Source organism: Osmia lignaria, chromosome 7 (assembly GCF_051020975.1).
Source record: "Osmia lignaria lignaria isolate PbOS001 chromosome 7, iyOsmLign1, whole genome shotgun sequence".
Taxonomy (NCBI): Eukaryota; Metazoa; Arthropoda; class Insecta; order Hymenoptera; family Megachilidae; genus Osmia; species Osmia lignaria.
In genome coordinates this window covers 5,880,946-5,898,358 of record NC_135038.1, presented here as the reverse complement: position 1 = coordinate 5,898,358, position 17,413 = coordinate 5,880,946, and the positions used below count along the sequence as shown (strand labels likewise).

The window sequence follows — 17,413 nt, the reverse complement described above, 5'->3', positions numbered from 1 at the left end:
CAAAGAGACTGAACGTTTTTAAGAGATTATGATGTTCCGGGGTTCAGACAACCCCAGGCGCATGCGCGGAGCACGGTCGGTAAAACAGGCGCCCCTGTTGTACGAGACCCTCTTTTATCAGACGTAGGAAAAAAGAGGTCCATCTGCTACTGTAAAAGTAAAAATAATCAAATAAATCAAAATGATAATTTTCATATTGAACATCGCTTATTTTGTTATTTATCCATATATTCTATTTGTTCATGTCCTATCCACCATTCCTATATGCAAAACTGTATTGTTTCTTCAAATGCATCTCCTTAATAAGGGGATGTAAAACATCTATTCATCAATCGTTATGCAAATGAGACTAAAGAGGAATTTCTACAAGTACCTAACCGCAGTGAATTAAAACTAAATCATATAACTTCGATCCAATATAGAATACTATTAACGACTGCTTATTTAACTGACAATAATTATACTTATACCATAAGCCAAGTTACATTGCAGATTTATCGAAATAAACCATAACGGGTGATTAGTCAAAGTAATTGTGTTCCATAAGGAATCGAATACCGATATAGAATTCCATATTATGTACGTAACCTACTTAAATTCTAAATATCCCTGTCCATACGAGTGCTCATAACTACTGATATAACGTATTCTATATAAGTAATAATACGTCTAGATAAACACTGCAGTCTTTAATCGTTAGTTTTTCTCCTTCGACTATGAAACGGAGTAATCACTAACGTCAAATGATCGTCTAAGTATTTAGTAACAGATTGAAGAAAAAAAAAAGAAAAGAAAAGTTCAAAAGAAATAAATAAAAAAATTAATTATCAGGATTTCATATTGTTCATTAAAATGTAGTTACATAACAAACAGATTGCAAATAAAATGCATTACTCAACGATCCGAATACATTTCGAATCACGTTCAACAAGAATAATTAATCCATTCTATATCCCACGTGTAAATTAAATGGAAAACAAATACATTGGAATTAAATTATACACACTTACGAACTATCGCAAATAATTACGCGTTCTTATAATACATTGAAATAAAAATCAGGGCAAGTTGTATGGGGATGTTAATAACGATTCACGATTTGCTGTATCCAATCGAGATAATGAGAAACGCGAGCATAGACACCAGGAACGCCTGGTTGTCCACAACCGATTCCCCAGGACACGATTCCAGCGAGTTGCCAACGACCGTTTCGTTCGCAAACCATCGGACCACCGCCATCTCCTTTGCACGCGTCCTTTCCTTCCTCTCCTCCGGCGCAAATGAATCCTGGATGAAGATTAAATCCCGGACCCAATCTCGTTCTTCTCATTTGTTGCTCGCAAATTTGGTTACTCACTACAGGCACGTCGACCTCTTTCAAAATGTTCTGATATTTCCCGAAGTCCCCGAAGGCGTCTTTGCCCCAACCGGTCGTCCAGCATCTGCAACAAATTTCGTGCGAAATGTTAGAAGGAAAAATGAAAGTTATCCAGGAGAAAGTACGAGAGAACGAGGTTTTACCTGTTCCTCGTGAAATCCTCGCGTGTGTTCGGTAAACAGGCAGGGCTGATGTGAGGATTCTTTTGGAAATCGACGTCGTGATCGATCCTAAGTATCGCGATATCGTTGTAAAGGGTTCCTGCATAGAATTCCGGATGCACCTGGACACTTGCCACGTCTCGTTCGATGTAGGGATAGAATTCGACGTCGTGATTTACGTCCCATTCCCCGAGTCGGACCCGGAGATCTCGAGGAGCGTAAGTTTTTATGCAGTGAGCGGCTGTGAGGATGTGTCGAGAGGAAATGAGAGTTCCTCCGCAGACGTAGACGCTCTCCGTTGGATCTTTCTTCAGAATGGCAACTTGCCATGGATATTCGCCTGCGCGGAATCTTGAAAATTAGTCTCGTACAAATTGAAACATAAGAGGAAAGTAGAGAAAAATATCTACCGAATTCAGCATCTCCATCGACGTACGAGGGAGTTTTTATTCTTCCATTGATACCCTGTGTGTATCTAACTCCGCACTGTCCAGGCTGTGGTTTCCTGATCGGTTGCCTCTTCGAACAGCAAACGTAACCGGGCCCGCAAGCTCGTGGAGCGCCGAGGAACTGTCTCTGTTGAGGAAGCGGAATTCTCGTGAAACCTTTTGAAATCGTAGAAAGCGCGTGTCGTGTCGAAGGTGCAATTGCAACACGACTCGGATTCTTCGAAGAATCATTCACGCGTCCGAGGGAAATGTTGTTCTCCTTTCGAATTTCATCGACGACCATTCGACTTTCGTCGATGCTTACCTCGGTTACATCTTTCGATAATTGCACCTCGCGTTTTCTTCGGCTCGGAAATGATACTTTCCCTGTGGACTGTTTGTTACCGTTGCTACGCGCGGAACCGTGATAATTCTCGTCGTAATCGTAATCGTAATCGTCGTCGTCGCCACGATAGTAATCGGAGTATTCGTGGTGATGAGGATAAGGTGTCTCGTGATGGCCGTTATAGTGATGAGGGGGATAACGAGGAGGTTTCACGTAGTACGGTTTTTCGTGAAACCCGACTGGTTTCGAGGGATAGTAATGCGGCGCGTAGTTATTCCCGTAATTATCGAACAGCGTTTCCTTCTTTTGTGACAGCAGATGACCGAGTTTCTGAACGAGATTCTGATTAGGCGTCACGTGGAGATTGACAAACGGTTTTACCACCTTCTCGCCGTACTCGTCTTTGGTGAATTGTACGGCTAGCAGAGGATTCACGGAAACCAGGCCGAAATTTATACCTTGATCGGCCGTACCGTACCCTCTGTACGGATTTACCAGGACATTGTCACCGTGAGGACCTATCGGGTACGAACCACCGGTTTGAGGTAGACCGAAACTGATCCCCCAGGTTGGCTTGAGGTTTAATTTCGAAGAGTCCAGATCGCTAGCATCGAGTCTCTGCAACCAGAGAGTCGAACAGTCACGCAGATAGAGATCCGAGCTTCTAATTTCCTCCAATTTCGTCAGCTTTTTTAATCGATTCGTGAATGCAACAGGACCGGTAAACCGCGTAATTTTAACCCGGACCTACCCTCTGTCGTTTACTATTCGACTTTTGCATTCGCGAAACCGCGGATCCCGAATAAATAATCGCGGTTAGAAGAGAAACGCGCGAGAGAAACGACGATTGCATCGCGAACGTTTCTATGATTATCATCTAAGAAGATAAGAAGATTTCCTCTTACCCCTTCACCGTTACTCTTCTTCCTGCCCTCGATGTTCTCAGATTCGTCGGTTCCTCTCTTGCTCCTCACATTTCCCTGCGATTCTGTCTCCTCCTGTCCAGTGCTTTCCGAAGAAGCGTTCGAATCGATCTCGGTACTCTTCGCCACCCGGACGATCGTAGATGTTCCATTTACAACCACCTCCGCATTCTCCGATTCGATATTCTTATTTAAATTACGGGGATCGATTGGTAGGAAAAGATCGTCTTTACGTCCAGCGTGTTCTCCAGGGCATTGATCGTATGGCACGCAAACGCAGTCGGAGGCAAAGCCCGCGGAGAAATCGTTTCCAAAATTCCCATTATTGTTACCATTACCGTAAGAGTTGAAATAATTATTGTTCGCCGATCCGGAAGCAGTGTAATCATTAACGTTACTCTGTACCGCGTTCGAAGAGACATAATTGCCCGGAGAAAAGTACTTGCCAGTCTTCTGAGCGTCTGCTTTACCGAAGGAAAAGTCTCGTGCTGGCTTCTCGTAAACGGGATACTGTTCGGCATAATTGTTCGTCGAGACGGAACCACTCAAACCATTTCCATCGTTGCTCGTTCCTTTCACTTTGAACGCCTTTTTATAATCATCGAAATCTTGGAAGCCACCGGCGTTAGAAACCTCTTCGAAGCTCGTCCCAACGGCTCCGTAATTGGCACCCTGGCCTATCGTGCTCGGCACGAAGGAGGATCCACCCGCGCCCTCCGGGTGATGATAATGATGATGAACGTGTTGTTGAACTGCCTCGGTACCAAGGGAAGGTCTCAGCGAGATTTGTTTCTTGTCGATGCCGTCGTAGCTGAATCCTTCGTTCAACAACCCTGATTCGTACACCGGCTTCGATCCGAACGATGGAATCGGGCCCGGTTTCTTGAACCCGGGGTAGGAACCAATTAAACCTGGGGGGAAATGCGAAATCGGTGGATGCGCCGCTCCTGCTGATCCGTAGATCACTTCCGAGGGTGGTCCGGAGGAGATAAAGCCAGGAGAGGGTGAGCCAGGTTTTAGGGAAACTCCGTAGGGTCGTTTAACCGGGATAGCTGGCAATGGTCTTCCGACTGGCTTGATTGTGACAGGTTGAGCGTAAATTATATCCTGAGGATGTATACCGCGATGGGGAGAGTAGTAAGGTCGACGTCCTTCGACATTCTCGCACTGTTTAAACGATTCTTATTAGATACATTTTAGTTTTATATTCTAAATGATCGATTCTTTTATACGTACGTTCATTAATCCCAGGGAGCATAGTTTATCTCTGATGTACGATCTGGCGATCGTATCGTTCCCCAGTTGAAGGGCGTTCTTCACGTTGGGGTCGGAATATATTTGATCGTAGCCCTCGATGTTGCGACCCTGTCGATTAGAAACGAGAATTTCCTCGATCACGGATTCCACCTGCAAACGAATCAATCGCGTGATTGCTTGAACCGAATTGTATGAAATATAATTATTTACCGATGGTTGGGCATTTTCTTCGACGATTAGCTCTGCATTCGTATTCGCGTTCGTTTCTGGCACTTCTCTTTTGTTCCCTGGTCCGCTGGCTGATGGAAGGTCCTCGCTTTGCCAGGACCACTCCGGTTTCCCTGTATCCAAACGCAACGAGGATGGGGTGTCTATGGGAATCATAGTCGCGACGCTGCTCCCGGCTACGCCGAGTAATAAAAACGCCCACAATCTCATCCTGCAACTAAAGAAATACACTTAAAGTCGCCGCGATATGAATCGTTAGAGGCTCGTATCAATCGGTTCACCAGCCTTTTTAAAAATTCGCGGTTGTAAAGTTCTCGATCGCCGCGGAAGGTCGACTGACGGTGAATCGTACGGAACGATCGGAACAATGGGCCGGGCGACCGACAAACCGGCAAACGAAAGCGAGAGGATGTCGGAGAAAGTCGGTAAACTGGTCTTTGTACGATGCCTTGAGTCTCGTACTTACACGCCTACACTATCGCGTCTTTCGAAAATTTTCGAACCGGTGAAAGTTGTTACGTAACATTCGCGCGACACGAACCGATTGCTTTTTCTTTCACCGAATATAGATCGACAGGATAATAAATAAATTGTGTAATAAATAAAATAAAGAAAAATAAGAAGATTGAAAGTAATATACAATTAAAATGAAATGGGAAAGTTGAGCGAATAGAAATGTACGTGAGTAGGAGGAAAAGGAAAAGTTTCTACACGACTCTTACCTTAACTTCGTCCTGGATTTACCGCTGTAAACTTCTCACTAATTGAAGATCTATATAACCAGTAGACTGACAACGGATGTCTGGCGATGAGTCGAGTTTCGCTCTCTAACCAAACGCTTTCTCCATGAACGAGGTTACTCTGCGCGTTCACCGATGCCATTCGTATCTTATATAGACGTCCCTTTCGGAGATGCTGAGAAGTCGGTAAAAGAACTTACGGTGGGGTACGATCGTGACTCATCGTGATGCCGGACATCCGTTTTGGATAGGTTCCTCGAGCCGAGTACCCCGGCGCCCAAACGTTTTCGCAATCCCCGCACGATCGCTCATCTTCTTTGACTCCTTGATTTCTGAATCGATTATTCAATCTTTCCACAGAGTTGAAGAATATAATACAACCCTTTTTTTTCTAATACATATTTATCATATAATATAATTTACAAATTCATAAAATTAGAATTAAATTCTACCCTTCTCGAGGGTGAATCAGCGTTTCGAAAGTGACGCCGTTACGCAGATGAAATTAGGTCGACAGCGATCGGTTTTGATAATAACACGTAACAATGCAAAATTTAAATGCTAATCTATCGATGGTTTGAAAGATTCGTTTACGGTCACAGTGTCGGAACACGGTGACACGAGACAGGCTACGTAGGTGCGTATGGATGTACGCAAGCACATTGTGTAACTCGGGATTTTCGTTGATAGACTTGCGTAAGATCCACCACGAAACGTCCTCGTTTAAGAATACACGACGATTCTTAGATCTACGCAGAAAAACCTTGATTAGCCAATTATTAAAATATAAACACGACGATGGATCAAACTCGACGAGTGTTTATTAATAAAACCACAGGACAGGTAAATGTCACCTGGTTGTTTTGATAAATGTACGAAAGTCGATGGTTTCTTTCGCCGAAAAATTGGCACAGGATTAACTCGTTCCGAGTTTGGAGGCGAACGAAAGCTTCCAAATTTTCAAGGAAACCGATAGTCGTCTTTGAACGCCTCCTCGACGACCATTTTCGTCGTAGCTCGTGCCATTTCGAGATCCGGGTGAAAGTGTTTCTTATTTCTGTTCATAGACGAGTCTTACAATAACAAAATCATCGATTGTTTCGTTAAATCGATTTTTCTTTAATCAAATCCCATAGATCCGGTTAAGCGTTATAGATTAAACAGTGAGTGAAAGAGAAACGTTGAAAAATGGACGACGAAAGGTGCGTTGCACCGGCAGGTATTCGGTTGCGCAAACTGGATTTTCCACCCTCTCACGTAACCCTTTGGGTTTTACGCGTGCCAGGTCGCGGTGAAATCGGCGTCGAACGATCTTTTGCCAGCCGTAGCCTAGAAACTCCGGTAAACAAGAATATTTCGCATCGAAAACGTCGATGCACCGGAGGATTTCTTATTCCTCGCGCATCGTTCGCCAACCGCGCGAAAAGTTTCGTTTACTCAGAGAAAGCTGGATCTATTTTCACTTTCGATTTCGGTTGCAAGTTCGAAAAAAAGCGAAAAGGAAGACGGACGACGCATCGAACAACCTTTCTATGGAAAAAATTGTTTTTATTTCATGGAAGAGGAAAAAAGAAACTTGATAATGATTACTTGAACGAATTTATCGATGAACGATACACGAAAGTGAACGGTGAGAAGCCGGTGCTGCGTAGTTGGTAGATCTACCGCGGGATCCAGGACGGTGTTGCTTTACGATCCTCGACGTCAGTAGATAATGCGATAACCGTGCTGTTCGATCGAGTAAGTGGTCGGCGCTGCTGCTAGCTCGAGAGATCCCAGAGCTGGTACCGCGTAAGCGTACGGGGAGACCTGGAAAATGATGAAAGTCAGCGAAAACCTGGATGATCCAGCGACCTATCAATGATACAGACCTGAATCGGCGAAAGAATGGGCGCCGCGGCGATTGGGGAGACCAAGGGTGGTGCCACCCATTGGGTCAGTTTCGCCGTCGAAGCTGGAGTCCTTATTTCTGATATCAGAGCTTTGGCGGACGAGGACGGGGGTCGTGCGATCGGCGATGTCGATCCTATCGTCGACGATGATGGGAAACGTTCCTCCGACGTGGTGGGTCTCGAGGATGGCGCTGATATTTCGGAAGATCCCGCGGAAGCCACCGGGGGCAAAGTTGGGGCTGCGCTAACCGTAGCGAGCACGACGGCGAAGAGAATCTGCAAAGGCATTACCTTTACCCTTTTTCCCTTACGGGACACACAGTACGGAAAAACACGTTCGAGGGTTTTACTCACAAATCTGAACATGGCGAATACGAGATTTCAACGCGTACACGCTACGAAACGCTCCTTTATTTCTGGACGAGGCTCGACTCGAAGCTCTGGTACTTATAGAGATCCCAAGGGTGCCGTAAAAAGGAAACCCGTCCCGTTTGCGAGTAGGGACCGCCAGTTCCAACACGTCGTTATATTCCTCTTCGACTTTAGAGGGCGGGACTTATCGAGCATCTTCGTTCCTCCTTGAATATGCACACTTGGCTCTATTGAAAATCTTTAGGGAACAGTATTTTTTCGATACCTCATCTCTCGACGATTGGTCGAACCGGGGGAAAATATTCGTTTCAAGAACTTTCTTCTTTGAAAATTCAATATCTACTAAACATATTTTTCTACGGACCTCTAAGATTCCACTTATCCCGAGTGAAAAAATGAAAGAGGAAAGGAGTGGAAACGATTTTTACAAGGAAACCCTGTGGGAAGAAGGGACGAGGGCGTTCCTGACTGGACGAGAAAAATCGGCCTCGGTGATTGCAACCGGTTCGCGGGGTTGATCTCGGTACTTTTCTCGTCCCTCCTCGAGGTCAAGTTTATTATCCAGCAGGCAAATTTCTCGAATCTTCGAAGAAGCTGTCGACTAGTTTCGCAAGGTATACTCGGTACACGATTCTCGACCGGTTTCTCTCTGAAACTCGCTGAAAAACGGTATCGAGATCAGAGAAGAAGGACGGAATCGGAGTGAGAACGAAGGAACGATGGGAACGAAAAATAAATTCTAGTTCGTGTTGAAAATGAGCAAAGTTTATTGATGATTAACCGACAGCGTCGATTCTCGTGGCGCAGACGGTTGGATGCGAACCGATCGTGGGAACGATTTTGTCGGAGTAGCACGGTCGACTAGAGCGGCTGGAGAAGCGGACCCGTTGGTTGATTCGGCATTGTTCAGTATGTGTATCCAGCGACGACCGGGGCGTGTGCGAGGACGGTTGCTGCCGGGGCGGCGGCGACCAGCGGAGCGGCGGTTTTCACGACGGCGGCGGTTGCGAGTGGTGCAGCGGCGATGTACGGAGCGGCTACCACGGGGCTCTTCACCGAGACTTTGTAGGTGTTGGCGTAGCTGGTGGCGACGGGAACGGTGTGGGCCACTGCGACCGGTGCGGCAGCGACGAGAGGCGCGGCGTGGTACGCGGCCGCCGGTGCCAGGATGCCTGGTGCTGGTTCCGGTGCCGGTGCGGCCAAGGCACAGCCGAACAAAGCGAAGAGAGCGACGAATTTGTACATGGTTGCGACGTTGGTTGTCGTTGACGATTAACGAACTGATGCTTAACAGCTGAGATCGCTGAGAGTCGAATGATGCTCGACTAACCGATCCGCTGCCCTTTTATTCCACCGCGCTGACCTCTCCCACCATAACGCAACCATCTTCGATTACATGCACCTCTGTGTTTCGCTCCATTCCGTTCCACGCTGTTCGATTTGTTTCCTTCGAGACAGGACTATCCCAACCACTTCCACTACCTCCGGCGGCTGCGATTCAGGGTCTCGTTTCTTTTCGTTCTCCACCCAGCGAGAAACATTGTCAAGGACTACGCCGCTCGGCTGGATCCGCGTGCAACGTACCCGAAAGGCCCTGTCCCTCTCCCTTTTTACTTGACCATCCGGTCATTAACGATATCATCGACCTTACAACTCCGTCTACCCTCCGTGCGGTTCCTTGGGTTCCGATCGTACAGTTTCCAATAGTCCGCGAGCAGGAAATTAAGAACAGACGGATCCGACGATTATAGGATCTATCGGCGATGTCTATAACAGGCAAACCCCCCCTTCGCATACGTATTTCGAGATAACTCCGATTAGTTAACCGACCGTTCGTTAATTAATACACGCGAATCATACCCCCGTAATCCGCTCTCTATTTCCACGCTAACGTAACGTCGTTGTACTCGTCCAAGTTAATACCGATAACGTTACGTTATTCTGCATGTTTACTTCGAGCCGCGACGCGATTGAGTAACAATTGGTAAGCCTCGTTTATACGCCCACTCCGTGGCGTATGGAAGGTGCGTCGCGACGCATACCGACGCGACGCGAATCACCTAGAGAGGTCAGTTGGCAAAATAGGGACGAATGAAAACGAGGAACGTTGTGACATTGTTTGCGAAACTTTACGTCGGACTCGAGTTCACGTATCGGGACAGTCGGTGGGTACGGTTGTTCTTTCCGGAACCAGTCCACCTCGTCTAAATTTTGTTTCTCTTTTTCCTCGCTACTATTCTTTGGTCCTCTTTTTTCTTCTGTCGACCACTGGTCGCGTATTTTATAGCAAGGTCGTATTTCGTAAATACCGCTCCTTGCTCCGGCGCCGACAACGATCGTCCTCCAATGTTTGCATTTTTTTTTTAAAATTATTCTTATTTTCTCGCGTCGACCTTCGTTGTAACTCTTCTCCGCGCGACTTTCGGTCGTTGGGAACGGTGGATCGATGGAGGCCGATCCACAGGTAAAAAATATGAAAGATCGACGATAGCTGTTCGGGCTTAGCAACGCCCAAATCCGGAAGGCCTTGGCCTGTCCGATATCGCGAACTTTCAGATTACTGAACGAGACAGTGATTCCGCGACTTGCTGGCTCGTTTCGCCGAAAGCTGACCAGGTTCTCTTCGAAGAGGGATGCTTCGGTCTATAAAAGAGCTCGACACGCTCGACATTCGAATCACTCGTGAATCGCGAGCCGATTAAATGAACGACCGTCTGCTCGAGACACGATACACTTTTCGGTTATTTTTATCTTCCGTAATTAATTCCTTGGATTTATCGAATGAATTTTTAATAAACGGTAGAAAAGAAGTAGAACCGAGAGGAAGAAACCGGAAAGATGAATAAACGCGATAACGAATGTAATTTCCGAGACCTCGACCGAGTCTAACGATATCGTTGACAGACCGTTGTTTTATCCTCGCGTAAGAAGCTCGACGATTCTCTCGTCGAAGACTCGGGTTTATGATTTTCCCAGTTACCGATGTATCAGCAGTTTCCAGGGAGCAAGCGAGCGTGAAAACGCGCATGAACGCGTGTGAAACCGTCTAAAACGTGGGAACGGTGTTCAACCAGGTAGCACGGCTCGAATCGATTCTGTTGAAAAATAAACGTACGCTTGTTTCTTGAAAGTCTGACGTTCAAATAGCTTCTGCGATGTTCCATAGTATATTTAGACAAGAAAGCTTTGGAGAAAGGGTGAACAAATTACAGCAATAAGTTACAAACGTAATTGGTACACTTCTAACGATACGATCAACGCTGATGAACGGACTAAAGGGATTAGGGGAGGATCGGGTGGACAGAAAGAAAGGATAAAGGAGGATGGATGGAAGTGGTCGAATGTGTGTAAGGGTGTTACGAGAAAAAAGCTATTTCCAAGTTAACGTAGATAACACCGCGTTATCTATCGAGCAACGATATGAAACTCGCATTACATTTCTTTCGGACGAGTTAATCTCAAGGGTTTTCACCCTCGCCCTCTTCCTCCTCGTCGAATTCGCCTTCCTCTTCCGCGGTTGCTTCTTGGTACTGCTGGTATTCGGACACCAAGTCGTTCATGTTCGATTCCGCTTCTGTGAACTCCATCTCGTCCATTCCTTCTCCCGTGTACCAATGAAGAAACGCTTTCCGCCTGAACATCGCGGTAAACTGTTCCGATACTCTCTTGAACAATTCCTGAAAAATGAATTCAATGTTAGAAAAGTTCGAACGAATATTCACGAATTTACTTACCTGGATGGCTGTCGAGTTGCCGATAAAAGTGGCTGACATCTTAAGTCCGCGAGGTGGTATGTCGCAGACGGCGGTTTTAACGTTACTCGGTATCCAATCGACGAAATAAGTGCTGTTTTTATTCTGAATGTTGAGCATTTGCTCGTCAACTTCCTTCATCGACATCCTGCCCCGAAATACGGCCGCCACGGTCAGATAACGACCGTGACGAGGATCGCAAGCCGCCATCATGTTCTTAGCATCGAACATTTGCTGGGTGAGCTCGGGGACAGTGAGAGCTCTGTACTGCTGCGAGCCTCTGTTCGATGAAAAATATCGAGTATCGTTCCGAGGGAATAAATGAAAATTGCTTGAAATTAATTTACCTGGAAGTTAACGGTGCAAAACCAGGGATGAAGAAATGCAATCGAGGAAAGGGCACCATGTTTACGGCGAGCTTTCGCAGATCGGCGTTCAACTGTCCGGGAAATCTCAGACAAGTGGTCACCCCGCTGAGGGTGGCACTTACCAAATGATTCAAATCGCCATAAGTTGGCGTGGTCAACTTCAAAGTGCGGAAGCAGATGTCGTACAGAGCTTCGTTGTCGATACAATAAGATTCGTCCGTGTTTTCGACCAACTGATGCACCGACAAAGTGCAGTTGTAAGGCTCGACTACCGTGTCGGACACCTGTAATGAATTTTTTATATTAGAAGATGAATACGAAGGGAAAAAGGAAGTTGTACCTTCGGCGAAGGGACCACGCTGAAGGTCATCATGATTCTATCCGGATACTCCTCCCGAATCTTTGAAATGAGCAACGTTCCCATTCCAGCCCCGGTTCCGCCGCCCAGGGAATGGGTTAACTGGAAACCCTGCAGGCAGTCGCAACTTTCGGCTTCCTTTCTGACAACATCGAGAACGGAATCAACGAGCTCTGCGCCTTCGGTGTAATGCCCTTTGGCCCAGTTGTTCCCGGCGCCGCTTTGTCCAAAAACGAAATTATCCGGTCGAAATATCTGACCGAACGGTCCGGAGCGTACCGCGTCCATCGTGCCGGGCTCCAAGTCGACCAGGATCGCTCTAGGAACGTATTTCCCTCCTGATGCTTCGTTGTAATAAACGTTTATGCGTTCCAATTGTAGATCCGAGTCGCCATGGTAAGTGCCGGTCGGATCTATACCGTGTTCGTCGGAGATCACTTCCCAAAACTGATCAGAAAAATTCTTATTAATTCTATCAATTAATTTTTCGATATCTCACCTTTGCTCCTATTTGATTGCCGCATTGGCCGGCTTGCAAATGGGCGATTTCACGCATCTTCCTTCTATCTATAGAAAATTAATACTCTTTCTTCTATGTGCTTCTTCGCTATCTTTACCTTCGCTCCGTCGATTCTACTATCACTTCTTTTCCAAGACGAGCTAGAAATTCTTCTAAAACCAGGAATTCGTACCAGACGCACGCGTGGACATTGAAAAGCTCGAAACCGAAGATGGTAATCAACAGGTCGTGTTTTGTTTCACGGTTGCCATGGATCTTTTGTTTCGCGATCAACTTCGGAAACTTCGTTCTGTTCCCACCGATCGGAAATTGCATCTTGTAAAATTAATCAATTGCCAACAGAACTATCCTATTTCCACTGAAAACTTTTAATAGACAAAACTTGATAAAATAAAAACAGAATATTTTGTGTGTGAAAAATTTGTTTATTGTAACATTTTACAAAATTGAAAGATCAGAAAATGTCGATTATTAATTAGGGGTGGAAATTCAAAGAGGACGGAGTGGGAAACATCCAGAAGCATCGTTGGTTTCATCTAATTCCAGTTTTGGTGTCCATGATCTGCACGGTGGTGAACAATGATGGTATCGAAGGTTGGGCAGTTGTTTCGTGGCTGGACGGTGGTTGGTTCGAACGCAACCGGATGTTTCGCGATTCGTCCTCGAATGGTAACTCGAGCAGGTACAGTTTTCAGCGTCTGCCAGCGTAGTAAGCCGCGGCTGGGAGGCTGGTGTATGCGAGCGGAGCAGCAGCGTGGGCGACCACGGGGCCGGCGATGTAGGGTGCAGCGATCGCGTGGTTAATCGCGTGCGCGTTGTAGCTGGATGCATAAGTCCCGACAGTCAGAGCCGCAGGAACGGGTGCAGCCGCGTAAGCCGCTGGTACCGCGTGCAACACTCCGGCCGAGCAAGCGGCGATCAAACAAGCGAAGAGAACCTTTTAAAAATAAACAAAATATACGTTAGTTTAATCAATAGACGAATTTAGCTAGGCTAAATCGAACTGATCGTTTCTCCGTCAACTTACCAAAAATTTCATGGCAGACATTTTGCGATTGGAGATCTCGAAAGTGGTTCGAGTGGTTAGCTACTGAATACTGTACTGACATGTGGATTAGCTAGACCTCTTTTATACTCGGTTTCGTCCAGGACACACTCCCACTACATACATATTCGCGACACTGGTTTGTGACACGATGCGACGGTAACACACGCTTCTGCATACCAGATTACCTTTACTCGTTTTAAGCCACGCCCGCGATTACCAACGTTGACCCTACTACCACGTGTGCTCGAATCTAACCTTCTCCACTTTTTTTTTCCTTGTAACAATGCCCCTTAGGTTGCGTCGATCGACGTCACGATGTCAATCACCGCGTTTGACCATGATCAAATCGTCTACTCCTTTGAACGCTCTTTGTTCCAGCACCTTTGTGCCTCTTACTTCTTAATCATTCCTGGAGTGTCAATGATTTCTTAGGGTTATTCGAGTTTACAGAGTTTAGAAATTATTGGGGGTATGTACCTTGGAATCTAGAAAAAAAAGATGGTACCTCCCTTAGAATTTAGAGAAAATTGGGGGTACCTCTATAGAGTCTAGAAAAAATCGAGGGTAGCCTCTTTAGAATCTAGAGAAAATTGGGAGTACCTTCCTTAGAGACTAGAAAAAATAGATGGTACCTCCCTTAGAATTTAGAGAAAATTGGGGGTACCTCCATAGAGTCTAGAAAAAATCGAGGGTAGCCTCCTTAGAATCTAGAGAAAATTGGGAGTACCTTCCTTAGAGACTAGAAAAAATAGATGGTACCTCCCTTAAAATTTAGAGAAAATTGGGGGTACCTCCATAGAGTCTAGAAAAAATCGAGGGTAGCTCCCTTAGAATCTAGAGAAAATTGGGGGTACTTTCCTTAGAATCTAGAAAAAATCGAGGGTACCTCCCTTAGAATCTAGAGAAAATTGGGGGTACCTCCATAGAGTCTAGAAAAAATCGAGGGTAGCCTCCTTAGAATCTAGAGAAAATTGGGAGTACCTTCCTTAGAGACTAGAAAAAATAGATGGTACCTCCCTTAGAATTTAGAGAAAATTGGGGGTACCTCCATAGAGTCTAAAAAAAATCGAGGGTAGCTCCCTTAGAATCTAGAGAAAATTGGGGGTACCTTCCTTAGAGTCTAGAAAAAATCGAGGGTACCTCCCTTAGAATCTAGAGAAAATTGGAGGTACCTCCCTTAGAGAATAGAAAAAATTGGAGGTACCTCCCATAGAGTCTAGAAAAAATGAGGGATTCTTGAATAGATTTCTACAAGAGGTGGTCTTTATTAGCAACAGGCGTTAAATTATAAAAATATCGATCATGTGAATCATACGAATCTCTCTCATTCGGTTTCCCGAAATAATCTGAAACCTATGTAATCGCAATAATTGCAATTTCAACGGGTGATATATATGTTGGGTGCGGCTCGCGCACGTTCTAAATACGAAACGCGCTCGTTTTGCGTTTGCGACAGCGATTGGGACATCGTAAGTTTCGAAGATAGTTCATCGAGCGTGACTCGAATTTCCTACATAAATCGTCGTCTCGTTCATCAACTAGCTCCCCGGTTTCAACGCATCGGAGAAACTTTCCCTCGGTTCATCGATACTGCTCTCTGTCCTAGACGAATTCTTTCAAGTTCAACTTTCAGATGTCGTAATAAATCTCGTGAGCAAAGTATAACAAAGAGACACGGTAAGAAAGCGTATAATTAATTAAATTTATCGCTTTCGTGTCTGAGAGACATAACGAGCCAGGGTCGTTAATTAACAAAAATACTGAATTTTATTTCAGTAACTGCATATTTTCTTGATATACTTGATAAGATACTCCAAGCCAAGTCTCAACTTCAACAATGGGTACGAAGAATACGTAGACCGTAACCATTACCCGTCGATTAGAACCATCAGAATTTTTACTCTATCATCTTGGTTCATAACTAGTACCTTTGCGAAGCTGGTAACAGTCATAAGTCGGTATCGTTGCATCGTTCTACTTTGAAGAATATGGAAGGAAAGGTTTACGAAGGTCGTAAGAAACGTAAGAATAGATTGCTGTTGCGTTGATTTGCTGTTTATTCCATAAAAACGAGAAACTTAACGTAGGGGCTGAGGTGAGATATGGTCATTCGGGGTGTTCAATAAGGGTGGTAGGCGTAAGCAAGGGGTGCGGCAGGTGCGGCCGCAAGTGCGAGCGGTGCGTGCACGGCATGGGCTGCTGGTACGGCTGCTGTCAGGGCAGCGGCCACGGGGGCAGCATGGACGGCGGTGGTGTAAGCAGCGAGTGGTGCGGCAGCAAACGTGTTATAATTCCTAGCGATGACCTGGCTGCTTCTAGCAGTTACGATGGGTGCGGGTAAAGCTGCCACATGTGCCGGAGCTGCGATCAAGGGAGCTGGGGCGATTACGCCGGCAGAGGCCACGGCCGCCATAAAAAGGACGATGCACTGAAAACGAAGAGAAAATAATCAATTTTCAAATGATAGTAGAATTTGAAACAAAAGTAGAATATTTGTTCTTTGCAACCACTTACCGCTAACTTGAACATGTTGAACTTGATGTGATTGATTCGACTTTGCAGCGAACTGTGCAGATCCGTCGAAGCGTCCAGGTTTTATACCAATGACCACCGCTCTTCGAACAGAGAACTTACGAAAAGTTGATGCGTCGCTTACGAAAGTTTTCACCCTCCTTCTCCTCCTACCTATCTGTATAGGTTCGTGTCAACCGCGCATTGAAATGCCGAACGCGCGGACCGTCCGCGTTTTCACGCGCCCCCTCGTCGTCGATCCTCCGTCACGGGGGCCGTCGTATTTTCAAACCGCTCGCGTTTCGTCGCTACAACCGGCGACTAATGGGATCGATCGATTTCGATGACCTTGATATCGAAAGAGAAGCACAGGACGGACGGACAACTTCCACGAGTATCGTGAAATTACGTAAGCCACCACGCCGAGCAATTGTATAACCCTTTCAGCTACGTGCCTGCCCGGTTGATACTCATAACAAGGTTATAACGACGGCCCACTGATTACGCGGATCGTTCCGCTTCCCACACGATCTATCTCCAACTATTTCGCTTAGTTTTTCACCACCTCTGATCCAATCTTTCCATTCCATTCCATCTCTCTAAACTCTGCTTAGCTTTGTCTATATTAGCATTCGTCGCCAAGCGGATCTTTCTCATTCGATCAGCATGCTTTTTGTTCGCGTTGTCTCATCGACACGATCGTACGATTTTAATCGATTTTTTCCATGCCTCTCACTTAGCTGATCTGGTCATTCGCATTCCTTCTTCTATCCTCGCTTCTTACTCTTTCCGTCTTTTTCCGCTGTACCACAAGGCCGCACAGCTTCAAGGCAAGGCGTACGCTTTTTTCTCAAGTTCAAGTTCGTCGAGTCTGGCTCGAGGGAACGTCGTTTCCCCTTAAAGGTATGTGCCTTGTCTCCCAACCGGGAGAATTTCTTCAAAATGTCAATATCCTTTGAGAATTTCTTCTCGTTCCTTGAAAATTGTCAAAGTTTCAGAGGAACCATTATTATATCAAGTCCTTTGTACTCGATTCCCCGATCGTCTGATCGATTTTTTCCAAACGGACCGGGTGCAAGGACAAGCGTAGACGCCGCAGAAAAGGGAAAAACCTGTTTAATCTTGACGGAA

General features: G+C 45.8%; 5 protein-coding genes across 7 annotated transcripts; all 5 read right to left on the bottom strand.

The window, feature by feature from the left end:
• Positions 1-808: 808 nt before the first annotated feature.
• LOC117604636 (uncharacterized) lies at positions 809-5,802 on the bottom strand. 2 transcript variants are annotated; one of them, XM_034324948.2, is made up of 8 exons: positions 5,444-5,802; positions 4,704-4,938; positions 4,473-4,601; positions 3,219-4,403; positions 2,293-2,931; positions 1,950-2,115; positions 1,522-1,879; positions 809-1,442 (listed from the first exon to the last, which is right to left on the bottom strand). In XM_034324948.2, the coding sequence occupies exons 2-8, from the start codon at positions 4,929-4,931 to the stop codon at positions 1,082-1,084; spliced, it is 3,066 nt and encodes a 1,021-aa protein (XP_034180839.2). In that variant the 5' UTR covers positions 4,932-4,938; positions 5,444-5,802; the 3' UTR covers positions 809-1,081. The 2 variants fall into 2 exon arrangements, with proteins under 2 accessions (XP_034180839.2, XP_034180837.2); XM_034324946.2 differs by having other exon boundaries at positions 4,473-4,643; positions 5,444-5,601.
• Positions 5,803-5,937: 135 nt separating this feature from the next.
• On the bottom strand, positions 5,938-7,868 carry LOC117604655 (uncharacterized). 2 transcript variants are annotated; one of them, XM_034324979.2, is made up of 3 exons: positions 7,708-7,868; positions 7,333-7,629; positions 5,938-7,270 (listed from the first exon to the last, which is right to left on the bottom strand). In XM_034324979.2, the coding sequence occupies exons 1-3, from the start codon at positions 7,717-7,719 to the stop codon at positions 7,166-7,168; spliced, it is 414 nt and encodes a 137-aa protein (XP_034180870.2). In that variant the 5' UTR covers positions 7,720-7,868; the 3' UTR covers positions 5,938-7,165. The 2 variants fall into 2 exon arrangements, with proteins under 2 accessions (XP_034180870.2, XP_076545215.1); XM_076689100.1 differs by lacking the exon at positions 7,708-7,868 and having other exon boundaries at positions 7,333-7,656.
• Positions 7,869-10,847: 2,979 nt separating this feature from the next.
• LOC117604643 (tubulin beta chain) lies at positions 10,848-12,978 on the bottom strand. Its single transcript, XM_034324961.2, has 5 exons — positions 12,703-12,978; positions 12,186-12,650; positions 11,825-12,129; positions 11,460-11,757; positions 10,848-11,402 (listed from the first exon to the last, which is right to left on the bottom strand). The coding sequence occupies exons 1-5, from the start codon at positions 12,757-12,759 to the stop codon at positions 11,184-11,186; spliced, it is 1,344 nt and encodes a 447-aa protein (XP_034180852.1). The 5' UTR covers positions 12,760-12,978; the 3' UTR covers positions 10,848-11,183.
• Positions 12,979-13,314: 336 nt separating this feature from the next.
• On the bottom strand, positions 13,315-13,907 carry LOC143305436 (uncharacterized). Its single transcript, XM_076689102.1, has 2 exons — positions 13,751-13,907; positions 13,315-13,660 (listed from the first exon to the last, which is right to left on the bottom strand). Exons 1-2 carry the CDS (start codon positions 13,769-13,771, stop codon positions 13,415-13,417), a joined length of 267 nt encoding a protein of 88 aa, XP_076545217.1. The 5' UTR covers positions 13,772-13,907; the 3' UTR covers positions 13,315-13,414.
• A 1,901-nt stretch (positions 13,908-15,808) lies between these two features.
• On the bottom strand, positions 15,809-16,563 carry LOC117604494 (uncharacterized). Its single transcript, XM_034324596.2, has 2 exons — positions 16,286-16,563; positions 15,809-16,199 (listed from the first exon to the last, which is right to left on the bottom strand). The coding sequence occupies exons 1-2, from the start codon at positions 16,298-16,300 to the stop codon at positions 15,891-15,893; spliced, it is 324 nt and encodes a 107-aa protein (XP_034180487.2). The 5' UTR covers positions 16,301-16,563; the 3' UTR covers positions 15,809-15,890.
• Positions 16,564-17,413: the final 850 nt, after the last annotated feature.